General features: G+C 32.1%; 1 protein-coding gene across 1 annotated transcript; it reads left to right on the top strand.

The window, feature by feature from the left end:
• The first annotated feature begins 576 nt into the window (after window positions 1-576).
• On the top strand, window positions 577-19,520 carry LOC136025551 (mucin-2-like). Its single transcript, XM_065701580.1, has 4 exons — window positions 577-618; window positions 2,692-2,923; window positions 5,182-6,348; window positions 19,132-19,520. The coding sequence occupies exons 1-4, from the start codon at window positions 577-579 to the stop codon at window positions 19,404-19,406; spliced, it is 1,716 nt and encodes a 571-aa protein (XP_065557652.1). The 3' UTR covers window positions 19,407-19,520.

Below are 19,520 nucleotides of genomic sequence, written 5' to 3'. Positions count from 1 at the left end.
TACCCATCAATCTTTTGTAATATCTATTGATATTACAAAAGATTGTAATATCTTTAATTATCAAAATAATATCGTAATTATCAAAATTACATTTATTAAAATTTTTGTTATTTTCATCCTATATAGGAAAAAGGGTACTAGAGGAATAAATAAAAAGAAAAGAGAAAATACAACACAAGACTTAACCAAGGATAACAGTAATATTCACACTCAACAAAAACATGAAGAATTTTTTTTTTATCCATAATAGAAAATACACCTAAACTAACCTAATACACAATGTAGCATACTTTAATTGATAATACTCACAGTTTAAATCATAAATGATGCAAAATTAATCTAGTTTACCCTAATAAAAATCAAAGAGAATTCAAGTAGCCAATCTTGTCAAAACGTTCTAGAAAATTTTTCGATAGGTTCCATCTTGCCACAAATTTTAAAAACACCGTATCACCCAGAAATATAACTATTTTTAGTGCAAATGGGCAAGTGCAATTGCAAATTGAAAAAAGAAAGAATGGTCCAAGTCAATTGATTTTTGAATTAGGATTATAAACATTTGTAAACTGTTGAGAGATGGTCTATGATCCACGGCTATCGATCCAGGGTAGAACTAAGGTGGGTAGGCATAGAAAGAACACCCAACCAGCCTCGACAGGCAATACAAATGATTCTAAGATTTATAGCTGACCCAGGTCAAAGGCAGGACTTTCTGGCCAATTGGGCAGATCATATTGTTCATATTATATTAGATTTGGATGGGGGAGGGATTTAATTTTACTGTAGAGTTGGAAAAGCATGGAAGACATCCTTTTCTTGGTGCTCTTCTCTTAAACAATAAAAAGAGTATAGACTTTAAATTCACCGATAACCAGCGAACCATAATGTATTTTTGTTTTGTTTTTCTCTTGTCCCTTTCTCGAGTAAAAATTGGTTTGATCATATCCTGAACTACAAGTATTTTTAATATTTGCTCACCAAAATCTATTTAAAAGTTTTCTTTTATAAGGCAAATACTAATAAATAACCATTATCAAGATTGGTTAATTGCCATTATTTTTCAAAAAGAAGAAAAAGGTTTCTGGAGATTCATAAAAGGTCTTACACCTGAAGCCAAGGAGAATTGTTCTTTAGTCTAAGTTCTATGGCTGAGTAAAAAAAAATTGAAAGAATTTCACAAAGTAAAAGTTTAAAGGTAGCTTAGAAGACTAGTAATACTTAAGTTAGTCTTCCAAATTCAGAAAAGAATCGAAATTCAGTGGAAAATCAAATTGGGGTCTGTCAGATCCCGTCACTTGCGGATATTTATATGTGGGACGTACTAACCACAATTTATAGATGAGATTACTACAACATCAAGATTCTATTTTGTAAGGTATTGAGCAAAATTCCAAACATAAAATTTTCATTTCGGCTCTATGGAAACATATTTTAAGTTTTCTAGACTTCAATAATGTCTCATTGATTTCTAGGAACCAGAGTTTTAAATCAAATGTTAAGGGAAAGAAACAAAATTAAGAAAATTTTATTCAAGAACCCAGGGTTTTGTAGAGATACATCTGGATTTGTGTTAAATTTAATTTCTGATAATTTACCATGTTTAAATAAAGTAAGGTTCATTTCTCTCAAAAAATTGTTTACCTCTTCTAACCTGTTAATCAAAATAAAGCTAATAAACTAGAACATGGGAAGTGAAAAAGGGTTACTTACAGTATTGCACCGATAAATGTTAGCACTATATAGTATGTCTTAGTTTTAATGTCTATGTATATAGTTAGTTCTGTTTGTTTTACTTTAGTATTTCTGCTGATGACGATCAATATAAATGTGACCGAAATATCCAGTAGTTCTTATTTTTCACTGTTTAAAAGAGGGATTTATCCCTTTTTGAACTATTATTTATTGTCATGACCAAGAGAATTTTCAAGGCGAAATCATCCGCAAAATATTTTCCAGCGGAATTATTAGTCAAAACCCAATTGTTTTGCAGAATCTCTCGAGGGGGAGGGGATTTGAAAAGAGAGGAGCTTTTCATGTAGGAAAGCTCCTCTTGTTATTCATGGTAAATCATGAATGATATACCATGGAGGGAAAAGTGGATTTCTTGGTATAATTAGAAAAATAATTAGAATCTAAATATAAAAAAACAACAGTTTTTTCAGCTAATAATGGGGATAAGTTCACTTTTAATGCAGGATAGTTTTCTCTCTCTTACGATATGAGGTTGCTCTTTACTTTTATGTGGAAAATTCTTTATTCCTAGCACTACTAACAAGAAATTATATACTGCAGATTGGCCAGTTCACTAGTTGACTTTTTAAGATTGCCATTATGATTATCAAATTTATTCAAATCCACGCTATTCACGTCTAAAAATAACAACTTGACAGTTTGTCTGTTTTTTTGTATGTTTTTTTGTAATCAGTAATGGAAGCACAGTCATATTTAGATAGCTACAAACTGTATCAATTACATGTAAGGGATGTAGGGCTATGTAGGGAGAATAAAATATGGAATATAATGACGAGTTATAAATTTCATCTGTGTTTGTTTACTGCGGGCTCTTTAAAAATATATACGTAGAAACCAATTTTATTTTGAAAATCTTTCATGTATAGTTTACTAAGTCTGAATTACTAGTTTTTTCTTCCACAAGATTTCTTATAGATTTTTTCCGTTTTTTTTTTTTAGCTCAAAGTAGTGTTTCCTGACTACAAGAGCTCCATTGTAGGATTTGAAAGCACTGAAACTCAAAAGAGAACTGTTAATTCTGAAGTATCTTTAAATTTTATCCTTACCGCTGATGTGGAATTAACAGAGGATGACATTATAGCACTACTTAAACGATTTCAGACAAATGAAGATGAGGCAACTGTCCCTGGAATAAGTTTTAGCGCTTTGTTAGATCCAAGTCTTTTGCTCAGTAAGTATTAATGCCTAGTGAAATTTAAGTGAAAGAATGACAGCGGTGGTCAATTCAATATAACTTTTTTTTTAGTTTATCAAATAACTTTGTTGATCTGATATTCGTATAATATAACAAAATCAAAATTTTATTTTCAATGCTTCAGTTGTCGTTCAAATGGCGAAATATCTATATTGATCTTAAAATTAGAAAGAAATATATCCTATCATGAGGTCAACACAAATAAACTAAGGGCTAACCGAGTCAGCCCTTAGCTTGGCTATGGATTTGCTTTTAAACTAAGTCAGAAAAAGATTTGATCCTATTCTGGGTCGAGACAGATAATTTATAAGTTACCAGTGCATGATATTAAATGATATATATATATATATATATATATATATATATATATATATATATATATATATATATATATATATATATATATATATATATATATATATATATATATATTGTTAGTGCTTAGTTAGTGCATGTTAGTGTTAGTTAGTGCTTGTGACATTTATAAAAGTCAAAATGGATATTTAGGCAATCACTGTCGTCAAGCGTCCTCTTGGTTACCCTTCTACCAAGGACATCCATTCAAATGTTTTAGATAGCCATTTTTTGCAATAGATAAAAAATCAATTTACTAAGCCCCCAGGGACAACCCCCCACCCCATTCATATACTAAAAATCCTGTGGGGCAATGTAAAAATCCTAGAGCATTAGGAAATGGTGCATTTTATATCTTGGATATCCAAAAGAATATAAGGGTATTAAAGTGTAACTTTCTGGCAATGTTGAGAGGGATTTTGAACCAAATCGAAAGACACATTGAGTAAAAAAGGCGTTCAAAGGGGTATATCCAAAGTATCATAAACAGCTGAGGTTATTGAATTGAAAGTTTCAAGGATTGTTGAATGGGATGTTTAACCTAAATCAGAAGATACTACGTACATCCTGGTTGTCAAATCATAGCGATTGGGCCCTTTTCTGGATAAAATCGTGATTTCGTGCCGCAAAATGGTAAAAAACGTCAAAGGGACCCAATTGAAACCTTAAGGGACAATTGGATTGAGGGATCAGGTAAATCATAAATTTTTACTTTCCATAACAAGAGTGGGCTTGTTAAAAACCGTATGTCTAATATAACGAGAAAAAGTGGGATCTATTTTTTCAATTTTCAAAATATTCTTTTTTATATTCAATTTTAGAAAACTATTTCTAATAAATGACCTCAAATATATTATTTTTTAAATAGTCATAAAATATAATACAATAAGATGCTTATTATTATACTGTCAATCATTATTTGTGTATATTCAAGATTGTAAAATTATGGGTCTGCATGATTGAGGCTTTTAGAAGGCCAAACAGTCATGTAGATTTTTAATTCTTTTGTTTAAATAACATTCACCATAATAATCCATCCAAAGTTTTTTAGTAGGCTAAAACTGCTGTTGGAATGTAGAGTTTAGTTTTTATGAAATTCAAATAGTTTGCTAAAATCTTATCTTTCATACAAAAAGCTCGAATTAAGAATTTACAAGTATTCCTTTTAATAATAAAATTAAAAAAATAAATCAGTCCAAATTGAATACAAATTACCTAAAGATCTTATTTCTAAGAATATTTCTCCAATAAAACTAAAGCACTGCATTAAATCAAAGACCAGTAAAACAGAGTGAAATTCTATCTAAACATAAAACATAAAAAAGTCAATATCAATGAATACATTACACTCCGAATAAAAAAAATTACAATTAATAATCAACTCAAAGCTACAAAGAACAAATATTTTCTCAAAAAGCCGTTGGAATAACATCTTTTTTCTCTGTAAAGACCAAGGCATCTGAAAACAGTTTGGTGAAAACAAAATGTTATAGATCTTGTTTATCCTAATAAAACTTTATAAGAAAGGTTCTCAATAAAACTGAAATGACACTTTGACTTTTAGAAAGCTTTGGGACCGATAGTTCTACTCCTTTTTGCTTTAATTTTTGTTCACTTAAGATTTATCCTGAATAGTCATTGCAGTTTCTACTTCATTTTAGGATCTCTATTAATATGTATGTGCTTTAACCTTAAATTATTCTATTTTCCTTATCTCTGCTCGTTTTTAGGTGAATGCATTTTTCTTCGTTTCTCTTAAAACCTTTGTTTTTTTTTTGCACGAGATACATTTTGAAGCCAGAAATAAATTGCATAAATTATATGTTTATCTTATTATTTAAAAATTTCTCGGTGTAATAGATTATCATCATCTTTTTCAGCTGAAGAACTTACTACATCTCCTACAACAACAACAACAACTAGTTTTACATCCACTACAACTGAGACTTCTTCCACAACATCTTCTACAACAACGACTCCTGCAACAACAACAACAACTCCTACAACAACAACAACTCCTACAACAACATCTTTTACAACAACACCTTCAACAACAACAATAACTCCTACAACTATAACAACAACAACAACTCCTACACCGATAGTTGATACAACGACAACAACAACTTCTACAACAACACCTTCAACAACAACAACAACTCCTACAACTATAATAACAACATCAAGTCCTCCACCAATAGTTGATACAACAACAACAACAACTCCTACAACACCAATAACAACAACAACAACAACAACTCCTACACCAATAGTTGACACATCAACAACAACTCCTACAACAACAACAACAACTCCTACAACAACAACTCCCACAACACCAATAACAACAACAACAACTCCTACAACAACAACACCTTCAACAACAAGAGGAAGAACAACTCCTACAACAACAACAACATCTCCTACAACAACAACTCCTACAACACCAATAACAACAACGACAACTCCTACAACAACAACAACTCCTACAACAACAACAACAACTCCTACAACAACAACAACCCCTACAACAACAACTCATAAAACAACAACTCCTACAACAACAACAACAACTCCTACAACAACAACTCCTACAACGACAACTCCTACAACAACAACAACTCCTACAACGACAACTCCTACAACAACAACAACTCCTACAACAACAACAACAACTCCTACAACAACAACAACTCCTACAACAACAACAACTCCTACAACAACAACTCCTACAACAACAACAACAACTCCCACAACAACAACAACAACTCCTACAACAACAACTCCTACAACAACAACTCCTACAACAACAACAACAACTCCTACAACAACAACAACAACTCTTACAACAACAACTCCTACAACAACAACTCCTACAACAACAACAACTCCTACAACAACAACTCCTACCACAACATCGGTCCCAATCACACCAACAACTACGACCACTCCTACAACTCCAACAACAGCTGTAACTCCTATCATAACTCCCGTGACAACAAGGGTACCAGAAGCAGTAACTCTGCCATCGATAACTACTACAGAAGGTAAGCAGCTTCTGTTAGTTTTTTATATTTCTTTATGTATTGTTTGATTTGTATTTTAGTTTTAAAACCTCCTTAAACGTATTAGCATTGGTATCAAAGGAAAAAATTACCCTATTGTCGGTTTTAATGTGCAAAAATTAATAGAAATCATTTGCCCTATAATGGCATATAAGGGTTAAGAAAAGGCGTTTCTGTACTATGCAGAATATATCCCTTAGATTTTTCTATCTTCTATATACCGTAGTGAAATCCTTTTTGGGCATAAATCTCATAATGGCAAAATGAATAATTCCATAAGAAAAAACAATTTTCATTTATATAAGAGCCTCGAAAATTGTTTCGATTAGTTTCAAATTTTACGAATACACTGTATCACTTCAAGATTAGCTAGGACAACGGAATTTGGCAGGCGTATCAGGGACCAGACCAGATTAAATTGAAAATAGTTATTTTCCCGATTCAACTATCTGAGGGGGAGTGATGGGACGGTTAATTCGGAAAAATTAGAAAAAATGAGGTATTTTTAACTTACGAATGGGTGATCGGATGTTAATGAAATTTAATATGTAGAAGGATATTATGTCTCAGAGCTCTTACTTTAAATCCTGAGTGGATTTATTTTAATTGAGGGGAGTTGGCGGGGGGAACTTGAAATCATGGAAAACCCTTAGAGTGGAGGGATCGGGATGCAACTGGGTGGGAAAAATAAGCAAAAGTCCTAGATACGTGATTGACATAAGCGGAACAGATCCGCTCTCTTTGGGGGAGTTGAGGGGATGGTAATTCGGAAAAACTAGAAGTGATGAGGTAGTTTAAACTTACGAACTAGTAGTTGGATCTTAATGAAATTTGATATTTAAAAGGACCTCGTAGCTTAGACCTTTGTAGTTTTAACTTACGAACTAGTAATTGGATCTTAATGAAATTTGATATTTAAAAGGACCTCGTAGCTTAGACCTCTTATTTTAAATCCCGACCAGATCCAGGGTCATTGGGGGGGAGCTGGGGGGATCAGAAATCTTGGAAAACACTTAGAGATGAGAGATTGAGATGAGACTTGGTGGGAAGAATAAGCGCAATTGCTAGATACGTTATTGACATGACCAGACTGGATTTGCTCTATTTGGGGAAGTTGGGGGACCTAATTTGGTAAGTCGAAAAAATTAGAAGAAAAGGAGGTACTTTTAACTTAAAAACGGGTGATTGGATCATAAAATCCTAACCAGATCCGGGGACATTGGGGGGAGCTGGTGGAAGAAACTGGAAATCTTGGAAAACGCTTAGAATGGAGAGATCGTGAGAATACTTGGTGGGAAAAATAACCACAAGTCCTAGATACATGATTGAAAAATAACCATACCGGATTGGCTCTCAATGGGGGAGATGGGGGGGGGGGTTAATTTGGAAAAAATAAAAAAAGAGGTATTTTTAACTTACAAACGGGTGGTCAGATCTTATTGAAATTTGATTTCAGAGCTCTCAGTGCTTCAGATCTCTTATTTAAAATCCTGACCAGATTTAGTGACATTGGGTGGTGTTGGAGGGGGACCGAAAATCTTGGAAAACGTGAAAATTAAGGTATCTTTATCTCAAGAATGGCTGATCGGATCTTAATAAAACTTGATATTTAAAAAGATCTTATGTCTCAGATACCCCATTTTCAGTTTGAATCGGATCCGAGGACATAGAGGAGTAGAGGAGGGAAACAGAAATCTTGGAAAAAGCTTGGAAAATTTGATGGGAAGAATAAGCACAAGTTCTAAATAAATTATTGACATAACTAGACTGGACTTGCTCTCTTCGACGAGTTCAGTGCTTCTGGACATGCTAGGACGATGAAAATCGTTCGACGTGTCAGGAACCTGTACAAGATGACTTGATAACAATCGTTTCTCCGATTCGACTACCTGGGGGGCTGGAGAGAGAGAAAAAATTGAAAAAATGAGGTATTTTTAACTTACGAATAGGTAATCAAATCTTAATGAAATTTGATACTTAGAAGGACCTCGTGTCTCAGACCTCTTTTTTAAATCCTGATCAATATTAAGCCTCTTATTTGCCTTTTAAATCAATCTATTGATACTTAGAATTTTGCTAGAGTCAATGTCATATGACCTCTTGGCTCTTGACTCTTCCAACCTCGTCACAAGTGCCATATGAGCTCTTAGCTCTTGTTTGTTTAGGAGATTTGTATAATAGAAAGTAAATGTATGAGAAGTGCAAAAAATATTAATTTAAATTTTGGATTTTGGTGAGCAAATGGTGGACACTTTACTGCCTATTTTTATCTAGTTAAAGCTCTATATTATATGACAAATCACTTCTGTTCATTCTAAAACATTAAACCCTCGCCAGATTTTAGATTAAATTTACGACCATTTCCACTACCTACCTACAACATATAATTGTCGAAGTTCCCTTTTATTGAGGGTATTTCTTTGTTCGCAAGTTTATTGAAACAATCTATTATGTGCCCCCCTAAGGAAAATCCTGGATCTGCCCCTGTCCTAGGATAGCTGTATACACCAATGGATATATTCAGCAGTTTTTTTTCCATCGGACTTAATATTTACAGCTGTTAAAAAAAAGATAAAAAGTGATTATTACGCTAATGTGCATGTATGTCACATGCTTTACGTATCACAGAAATATCAAAAGATATTCTTGTGAAGTTTACCCCTTTGCATGGGATAGGAGCTTAGTGTGTTCTGACTTCTATAGATAAGTTTGTATCATTCTGACAGGCCCTGGTAAAAGGTGATCAATGGAGAATATTTCATTTGGTCTGACGTATTTCGCTTTTAAGCTTATTTAGGCTTCCATTTACCCATTCACCATTTTTAGCATTTTCTCAAAAATAAAATGAGAATTTTGTTTTAAGACAAAGATAAGCTTTTATTTTCAGTTTATTTATAGCTATAAAAATCAGCCAGTGACACTGCTTTTATGAAATATTACTTTAAATGGATATATAGAATCTGGCGCATTTCAAAAAAATAATGAAAGTTTACGTATTGGGATTAAATACGACAACTGCTATGGCTCTATCCCAATTAGTTTCTTCTTTGAGGACTTTTAGATTTGTAAATTTTTAGATTTTAGATTTGTTTAGGATCCCTCTATTTTCAACTTTTAGTTTTCCATTGGAACCAAAGTCTTTTCCTTAATAATAAAGTTTTAAGTAAATGATATAAAATAGCCTACTTGGTCAGAAAACTACCATTTTTCTGGGTAGAAAATTTACTCCAGATTTTTTTTGTACTTGTAGTTGTATAGTTATTTTGTAGTTTGTAGATTTTTTTTTTTTTATTTAATCTGACATAGGTCAATAAGACTAGTACAAATGAACCAATTCATCATCTCTCCCTGTACTTGTAGGATTATAGAAAACTAGCGCTTTACTTTTGGTCGTTTTGGTACACTAAAAGTAAACCATTTATGGAAACTTTTTAAATAAAAGAATAAACCATCTTAGGGACATTTCATAATTGTGTTTTTGACAAGTTTGATGTGAAGCCATTTTGATATTATTAGGAGTATTAAGACTATTGACCAGCTTTAAAGTTTCTATCTTAACTTGGATTTCCAGAATTTAGATTAGGGTTTATTTGTTCTTCACTTCGAGTAATAATAAGGTGTATTTTTTACAATTTAGAATTGTATATTAATCATCATTTGTATTATAATTTTTGAGACAAGCTATAAAAATTTTTCAAGATAATGTGAATTGTATATTGAAAATTAATCACACATGGTGTAAGACCGTGGAAAGTGTTATAATCCTAGATTAGCATTCTTTTTTTCCCTTGGCTTTCGAGTTTTCAGTAAAGTGTCCAGTTTTCTATAATCTAACAAACATAAGAGAATTATCATCAGTTGGCTCATTTGTGCTAGCTTTATTGATATATGCTACATAAATGGCGAGGCTAAATTTTTTATTTGTTTGAAGTTCCAATTTCTCTCTTTACTTCCATCGAAAGAGCTTATTTTTTTAAATATATTCTTGCCGTTTTTAATGAAGAACGTTGTCAATTAAAAATCTCAGTCACCCACTCATTTGCAAGTCTTGTGGTCATGGTCAGTCATAAATCTTTAAATATATTTTTGTCTCCGTTTACCTTCAACTGACTCTCAGAGCTGATAGACTATCTAAATTACCCTTATTGTATCACCATCTGCCTAATGTCTGTGTTAGGATTACAGACTATCATCAAGAAGTGGAAATAATCATTTTTAAATATCCCTGAAAAGGTTTTGCCAGCTTTTCCTCTCAAAGAGACAATCTATCTCTCATGCTTTTCATCGCGAAAGGATTACAAAGGATTTATAAGTTCAATCTTCTTAGTTCATCCAATGTAGTTCTGAATTTTTGTGAACGAGCAAGAAAACATACTCTCTTTAATATTATTACATAAAAAAAACTAGTTTTTTTTTAACTGAAAGTAAGGAGCGACATTAAAACTTAAAACGAACAGAAATTATTCCATGTATGAAATGGGTTGTCCCCTCCGCAATCCCTCGCTCTTTACGCTGAAGCTTTTAATTGTTTTAAAAAGCAGAATTGTGGCAAGGAGTCAAACTTTAGCGTAAAGAGCGAGGGATTGCGGAGGGGACAACCCATTTCATACACGGAAGTAATTTCTGTTCGTTTTAAGTTTTAATGTCGCTCCTTACTTTCAGTTAAAAAAAAATAGTTTTTTATGTAATTTTTGAACGTTTTTGAATTAATGCATGTCTGATTTTTGCTCTCCACACATAAATTATTACAATGAAACTTACATACTAATTCCTTTTTTGGCTAAATGGCTTTCTCTTAGTTTTGATCAGACGATTTTGAGAAATAAGGGGTGGGGAAAGCCTAGTTGCCTTGCAATTTTTCGGTTACATAAAAAGGCAACTATAAATTTTAATTTTTAACGAATGTTTTTTTAGTAAAAAATATACGTAACTTAAGAATTAGCTTACGTAACAAACTTTTATATTCTTCAATTTTTATTATGTATATGAGGGGGTTTGTCCCCTCGTTAATACCTCGCTCTTTACACTAAATCTCAAGTTTTGTCCCAATTCTTTAAGAATGACCACTGAATCCGAATGGCCGTAGAATAAATAGTTGAAATGTAAAAAAATACTATAGCATAAAGAGCGAGGTATTTATATCCTCCTAAATACCTCGCTCTTTATGCTAAAGTATTTTTAGAACCCCTCATATGCGTAATAATCCCTGTTCGTTTTAAGTTTCAATGCTACTCCTTACTTTCAATTGAAAAAACTTTTCCATGCTTATTTTTTCATTGTTTTTTTTTATAATAATTTTAGAAAATCCTGAGCCCTTTTCATTGAATTTCTGTTCCCCCATGACATATTTCTCCAAGGAAAGATCCTCCCACATAGCTCCCTCCCCTCAACCCAAACCCCAAAACCAAAAAAAAACATCCCCTGAAAACGCTGTACACTTCCCAATAACCATTATTATATGTAAACACTGGCCGAAGCTTGTAACATGCAGCCCCTCCCCCAGGGACTGTGGGGGAGTAAGTCATTCCCAAAGACATAGTTCTTATGGTTTTTGACTATGCGGAACAAAATGGCTATCTCAAAATTTTGATCCGTTGACTTTAGAGAAAAATGAGCGTGGGAGGGGGCCTAGGTGCCCTCCAATTTTTTTGGTCACTCAAAAAAGGCACTAGAACTTTTCATTTCCATTAGAATGAATCCTCTTGCGAAATTCTAGGACCACTTGGTCGATACGATGACCCCTGGGGAAAAAAAACAAACAAATAAACACGCACCCGTGATTTGTCTTCTGGCAAAAAATATGAAATTCCACATTTTTGTAGATAGGAGCTTGAAACTTCTACAATAGGGTTCTCTGGTACGCTGAATCTGATGGCGTGATTTTCGTTAAGATTATATGACTTTTAGGGGTTGTTTTCCCCTATTTTTTTAAATAAGGCAAATTTTCTCAGGCTCGTAACTTTTGATGCGTAAGACTAAACTTGATTATACTTATATATTTCTAATCAGCATTAAAATGCAATTCTTTTGATGTAGCTTTTGATATCAAAACCCCATTTTTTAGAGTTTTGGTTGCTATTGAGCCGGGTCGCTCCTTACTACAGTTCGTTACCATGAACTGTTTGAAAAACATAGTTTACATTCAGATTTAGCTTTTAAGATTGGTATAAGGCAGCTATTTGCTTGGTATTCTAGAAGTAACTCTTTTCTTAAAGAAGATCTTCAAGGTTTCAAAACCTCAGTGTAATCGCCGCATCTATTATAAGGCTTTGGGAAATTATACCGTATAACCTTACTTCGAAACATAGAGGTTTCGATTGTACATTGTTAAAGGGCTACCAATACAGCTTTGCACGTTTATCGTCCTCATCGTTTAATTCTAACATCCTGGATCTGAATTTACCTTCCTAGTACCACAAAATGTAATAATATGAGGGGCATTATAAAAATACATGAAATTTGGGGGAGGTGATTACATGGGGAGGTGATTTGGCATAATACATGGGGAGGTGATTTGGCATTGAAGGACGCTATTAAAATAATGGATTGTATTTATGAATGTTGCAAATCCATTGAACGCTAAAAGATCCATTGAAATGGAAAAATCAATAACCAATTATTAAATTTTGCTTATTTCCTGTTACTTTCGGAGTTACGAATCACTTTTTTGTTCAATGTAAGGAACTAGCTGATTATTCGTTCAAAATGGCAATTTTGCAACAAAAAAATTATTACCCATACATTACAAAATAATAAATCTTTACAAGCTGAGAGTAGGAATATAGTATGGAACTAGTTCAGTATTTCAACATTGGTTGAAATACACATTGGTTTGGATTTAAAGTTTTAAATGAGTTTAGTGCAATACAGAGTAAAGAAAACATGCTTTATTCTATTAAAAAATGAACTGGACACTAAGAAAGTATTTCTAAGATTTTTACTACGCATCTACGCATCAATATCCTTGGCATTCTAGAAGTAACTGTTTTTTCTAAAAAAAAAAAAAGATTTTCAAGGTTTTCAGAACAGAGGCAAAATTTTTGTATCTTTTCCTTATTTCACTTGACAACCAGTGTTAAACACAAAGTCGCTTTAGACATACGGGTGTGGAATAAAAATAAATAAGAAAAAGTTAGAATGTAACCTGACACCTAGAAAAATATTACAGAAGATAAGACACAAATAGGTTTTCAGTACTGTGATTTCTCTTTATATACATTATAAATAGTTTTATCCTGTCAATTAAAGAGTGAAAGCCAGTAATAACTTGAAAATTTAAATATAACAATAATTAATCCTTTCTTTAATATACAACTTTGAGCGGTTCCAGAACCATATACCTACAAATTTCCAACCCCAAAGTGATGAGGGTTTGACAGTTTGGATTTATTGATCAACTAAGATTGTAGTTTTAATCAATGAAACAACATGAGTTTCATTCCCTTTTGAATGAAAATGCTTGACAAGTTTAAAAAGAAACTGCATCGCGTAAAAAGCAAGTAAATAGTTAGTTATCAGAAAAATACCCATATCAAAGGAGCAAAACTATGATGAATAAGAAATACCCAAGCGGAAACTGGAAGCCTGACGTTCAGATTAGAGTCATAACACTCTACTAACTAAACTACAGTTCTGTTAATTTAAATTAATCTATTGGTCTTTGTAAGACCATTAAATAAAAAAGACTAGTTTTTTTTAACTGAAATTAAGGAGCGACATTAAAACTTAAAACGAACAGAAATTACTCCGTGTATGAAAGGGGCTGCCCCTTCTCAACGCCCCGCTCTATACGCTAAAGTTTAATCAACGTTAATCAACAAATCTATACGATAAAGTTAAAGTTAAAAGTTTAAAGTTAAAGTTTAAGTTTAAGTTTAAAGTTAAAGTTAAAGTTAATCAACAATCTATACGATTGTTTAATCAATGAAGATTGTAGGGTTTGGCTCACCGAACATAAATTATTAAAATGAAATTTGCGTATTAATTCTTTTTTTTGCTAAATGACTTTCTCTTAGTTTTGATCAGACGATTTTGAGAAATAAGGGGTGGGGAAGGAGGCTTAGTTGCACTCCAATTTTTTGGTAACTTAAAAAGGCAACTAGAACTTTTAATTTTTAACGAACGTTTTCATTAGTAAAAAATATACGTAATTTAAGAATTAACTTACGTAACAAACTTCTATATTCTTATATTTTTATTATGTATATGAGGGGTTTGTCTCCTCGTTAATACCTCACTCTTTACACTAAAGCTTAAGTTTTGTCCCAATTCTTTAAGAATGACCCCTTAATGAGAAAGGCCGTATAATAAATAGTAATAAATAAATGTGTAATAATCTCTTTTCGTTTTAAGTTTTAATGCTAGTCCTTACTTTCAATTGAAAAAACTTTTTCACATTTATTTTTTTCATTGTTTTTTTTTTATAGTAATGCTAGAAAATCCTGCGCCCTTTTCATTGAATTTCTCTTCCCCCTTGATATATTCCTCCAAGGAAAGATCCTCTCACATAGCCCCCTCTCCTCAAGCCCCCCCCCCAACCAAAAAAACTGAAGACGTCTGTACACTTCCCAATAACCATTACTGTATGTAAACAATGGTCAAAGTTTGTAACTTGCAGCCCCTCCCCCAGGGACCTTGGTGGAGTAAGTAATCACCAAAGACATAGTTATTATGGTTTCTGACTATGCTGAACAAAATGGCTATCTCAAAATTTTAATCCGTTGACTTGGGTAAAAAATTAGTGTGGGAGGGGGCTTAGGTGCCCTCCATTTTTTCGGTTACTTAAAAAGGGAACTAGAACTTTTCATTTCTGTTGGAATTAGCCCTCTTTTGACATTCTAGGACTACTTGGTCCATACGACGACCCCTGAAAAAAAAAAAAAAAAAAAAAAAAAAAAAAAAAAAAAAAAAAAAAAAAAAAAAAAAAAAAAAAAACACGAACCGTAGCCTACCCGTGATCTGTCTTCTGGCAAAAAATACAAAATTACACATGTTTTTGGATAGGAGCTTGAAATTTTCGCAATAGGGGTCTCTGATACGCTGAATGCGATGGCGTGATTTTTGTTAAGATTCTATCACTTTTTGGGGGTGTTTCCACCTATTTTCCAAAATAAGTCAAATTTTCTCAGGCTCATAACCTTTTGATGACAAAAACTACATTTGATGAATCTTATATATTTAAAATCAGCATGAAAATCTGATTCTTTTGGTGTATCTTTTAGTTTCAAAAGTTGAAAAACAGTTTGTTACCACGAACTTTTTGATAATAGCGTAACTTATAGCCCTTCTCCAAGTGACTATTAAGGGTCATGTCTACAACAAAAGCATATTTATTGGATATTATTCAATAAATAAAACCGTAATTGATTATTGTAAAACATTGAGTTAATTAGTTTCTATTGTAAGGAGTGAGAGCCTTAAACTATATTTGATGAAGCTTAAACAGCAGAAGTGGGGGGAGTATGTCGAGGGAAATTCATTTGAAATTCAATTATTTGTTGTTTTTACAATTATTCCTCTTCTTATATCTTAAAAATCACTTTGCAAATTTTGTCTCAAATTCGGCTGACCGTGTTCAACACAAATGGATCTTGGAAAATTCTCCTAGCGGACTAATTAACATTCAAATCTAGGAAATCTAACAGATTAGAAAATATGTAATAACCATAAGGTTATGAGCAATAGATTTTAAATGAACCATTTAACATCTCTCTAAGCTGTTGTGGTAGATTATCTCCAGGCCCTTCCCCCAGAAAATACCCCCCTAGGAAATGCATCAGAGAAATTACTTTTCTCCTCTTTGCGGCGAGTCTACCTTGATAGGGTGCCAAAAATGGACCAAATTGACAATTGGATTTTTGAAAAATCTGGTTTGAGGGTGCCTGAAAAATATTTTGGGGAATCGGGGTCCCCCAGTCTCCTTCTCCTGGTTACTTTCATAATAAACCTAAAAAAATTTTACATTTTTAGATTAACGGAAATAATAATTATATTTCGTGAATCAGTGTTAGATGACAAACCCTAAATAGAGTTTTCGACCACACTGTCTCCAATGGTGTACTTTTTTTTCAATCCTACGCAAGGTTTGAGGGTTTTAGGCTCTGTTTAGAAATTATCACAAATGTGTTTTCGCAAAGGAGTTTCACTTTAAAGATGAACAGAAACAATAGGTACTATTCCTGATTCAATGCCAGATGGACGATTTTTCTCATTTGGCTGTTTTTTTTTTTCGAAACATGGTTTTTCAATTTTTGACTACGATGGACTGTGGCTGGCTCTTTACTAGATTCAGCTACTGCTGCAACCATTATAACCAGTATTCCAATCCAAATTCAATAGCGGATCGAGGATTTTTCTTAGCGGGGAGCCCATAATTGGTTGCTCCGGATATACTTGTGAATAAAGAAATATCAGCAATTTAAAGGGAATTTCAACAATTACACATCATAGGTAGGTAGTTGAAATGGTTGTAAATTTAATATAAAATATGATGAGGATTAAAGTTCTAATAAATCTGTTGAAGTTAAAACGATTTAAAAATACTGATAAAAAAAAAGTAGGTTGTAAAAATCACCCCACCATACAAAAAAAAAATCAAATGCTGTTCACCATCTACGAAATATTTGATAATTAATATCTTCTGCATAGTTTTTAGCCTTTGTACCTCTGATAGCTATAGCGAGTGATTTAAGTTTTATATTGCCAAAAAATTGGCCTTCAACCATCTTTTGGAGGCATACATTCTTTATGACTGTTTTTATACGTCAAATCACTATGTGTGTCGCCTAAATATAGGGCATCGCTTAGTAATTATGATGGTAATACACAGTAGGAAATGAAGATTAAGACACGATCGCGTATGCGAAAAGAGATTAAACATTAAATGCTAGTTCGTTTAGGGTTATAATAAGAAACATTAAACAACAAGATAGAAAATACATACAATTAAAACGAGGGTTTTAAGCATAGGCAATAAGACATTAACTATTCACTATCTTTTAAAAAAATAGTGTTTTAATAAACAGTGTCAACTTTGAGAAAATCTCAAAAATTTACTGATAACATTTTGCTTTTCAAAACAATATAGATCATCTCTCCACTTTTTAAAGTTCGACGTATATTGCTTAATCACAATTCTATAAAACAAAAATTATTTTTCTTTTACAAGTCCAGTCATATCTATTTATTACATGATCGATGTCTACCTCAATATTTTGGTGAATGTTTATTAGGGCTAGTCCTGTCAGTTTAGAGTCCGTTTGATTCAGAGCTCTTCGCTACTATTTCCTCTTCTATTCATTCTAAAATTCTCAAATAAAGACAAAAATGGCTAGAAAAATATGAATTCTAATACAAATGCTTGTTGGCTTACGCTTCAAACTAAGTACATGATTCAAAATACTCCTTAAGAAAAATAATTATGTGTTTGCTATTTTTGTATTTGATAGGTATAAATTGGTGATTTAAATTTTTGGGGTTTTAATCTCTGGTATATTTTTAATAAAATTTTGAGATTTTTAGATATTCAGTTCAAACATTTAAATCACGATTTGTCTGTTGAGTAAACAAAAATAAAAATTTGATATTTGGTCCAAAATTATCATTAAGTAATAGAATTGTCCTGAAAAGGCTTTGATTTATAGACAACTAATCGCGGCAATATGATACATCCTATAATAATTGTATAAAGCAATTTATACAATTTAATGAAAAAAATTATGAAGTCCCTATACATAAGCATAACTATATTTTATGACTGATTAGCCTTTAAAAGGTGAGAAACTTTTTAGTGATATTGTAGTTGCATTTCGTTTTCGTGGTAAATTCAAGTGTTAAATTTCCACTTTTTTTAACATTTCATCATTAAATGTTTGAAAAAATTCTATGCCATTCCACTGATTTAAACTGAGAATTCAGAGACTCATCTTTACCAACTGGATAAAAAAACATCATTATTTGCCTCATTTTATAAGCAATTTTTGAAAATATAATTTTTCTTAAATAATTACTCCGATGTTTGAAAGATTATTTCGAATCATATACTTAGTTTTAAATTTGTACTTATAGGAACCTTTATTAAAGCTCAGATATAACCTCCGTGCCATACCAAGACTCAAAAACAAATCTTTGACAGTACAAAGAAGTTGAAATATTATTTTTTCAGCCCTGTGGTGACAGCACAATCTTGCAATATTATTTCGAAGGCCTAAAGAAGTTAAGATTTTAATATTCCCCTTCTTTTCAATACAAAATAAATATTTTCACCTCCCAGTTGGCTTTTCTGGTAATACGGACAGGTTCTCGTGAAAAATATAAATTTAATTAAATACATTTAGGTGGTATGCGTCGTCAGCAAAATAAAACAGAGACCAAAGAAAGTAGACTAAACTTTGTATCGAATATGTCTGGAAAAAGAAATAGTCCTAAAAATTAAAAACTTATTTTAACTCAAATATTAAAAATAAATAACCAAAAATGACTTTAAAGCGTTATAGTGTCCCAGCCCCAACCCCAATATATATTTATAATATATATTATATTTCTTTTAATTTCTTTTAAAGTAAGTTGTATGTTCTAGAAGAAGTTTGAACAAATGTGTGATTAAAATTACGAATAAGATATCTTTCCTATTAAGTCTTTAGTTGTTTCTTTAAAAAGTTTTCGACAATGATGCAAAACGTATTCAGCTGGCAAGCTGTTATGGTTAAATGTTAGTTTTATTAATAAGTGTATATGGCACCAGAACTAACATTTTTTTTTTTGCAGCCCCAGCTCCACCTTCGTCTCTTCTACAAAGAATAGTGCAAGCAGTATTCAATTTTATTTTCTTTGGACCAATAGCTATATTCACATTCTTCTTCAATTTAATACAATTCTTATTTAGTGGCTTTGGAAGAAAAAGGTCATTCAATAGCCATTTGGTGTCTGTGAATAAAGAAAATGATTTTTTGAAAACTCTTATCAAAATAAGAGAAAATGAATTTTTCACGAGTATTATTGAAAAATTAGGAAGGACAAATGACTGGGAAGAACTGGAATAACAGAAAAGTTGAATTATTGAAAACGTAGGTAACTCATTGCATAGCCTTTGTACTTTCTGCTATTTATTGAATCTCTTGTTAATTTATTTGAGTGATTAAATTGTCTCAACAGAA

The sequence above is a fragment of the Artemia franciscana genome, chromosome 3 (assembly GCF_032884065.1).
Source record: "Artemia franciscana chromosome 3, ASM3288406v1, whole genome shotgun sequence".
Taxonomy (NCBI): Eukaryota; Metazoa; Arthropoda; class Branchiopoda; order Anostraca; family Artemiidae; genus Artemia; species Artemia franciscana.
The sequence above is the reverse complement of the archived record's forward strand: the minus strand, read 5'-3'. Positions and strand labels throughout refer to the sequence as shown.

Bases quoted from the DNA above. Each gene is read 5' to 3' on its own strand.
- LOC136025551 (XM_065701580.1), top strand. From the start codon at position 577: ATGGTCTATGATCCACGGCTATCGATCCAGGGTAGAACTAAG. The intron at 2,924-5,181 runs GTAAGTATTAAT...CATCTTTTTCAG, and splicing joins AGATCCAAGTCTTTTGCTCA to CTGAAGAACTTACTACATCT. The intron at 6,349-19,131 runs GTAAGCAGCTTC...TTTTTTTTGCAG, and splicing joins ATCGATAACTACTACAGAAG to CCCCAGCTCCACCTTCGTCT.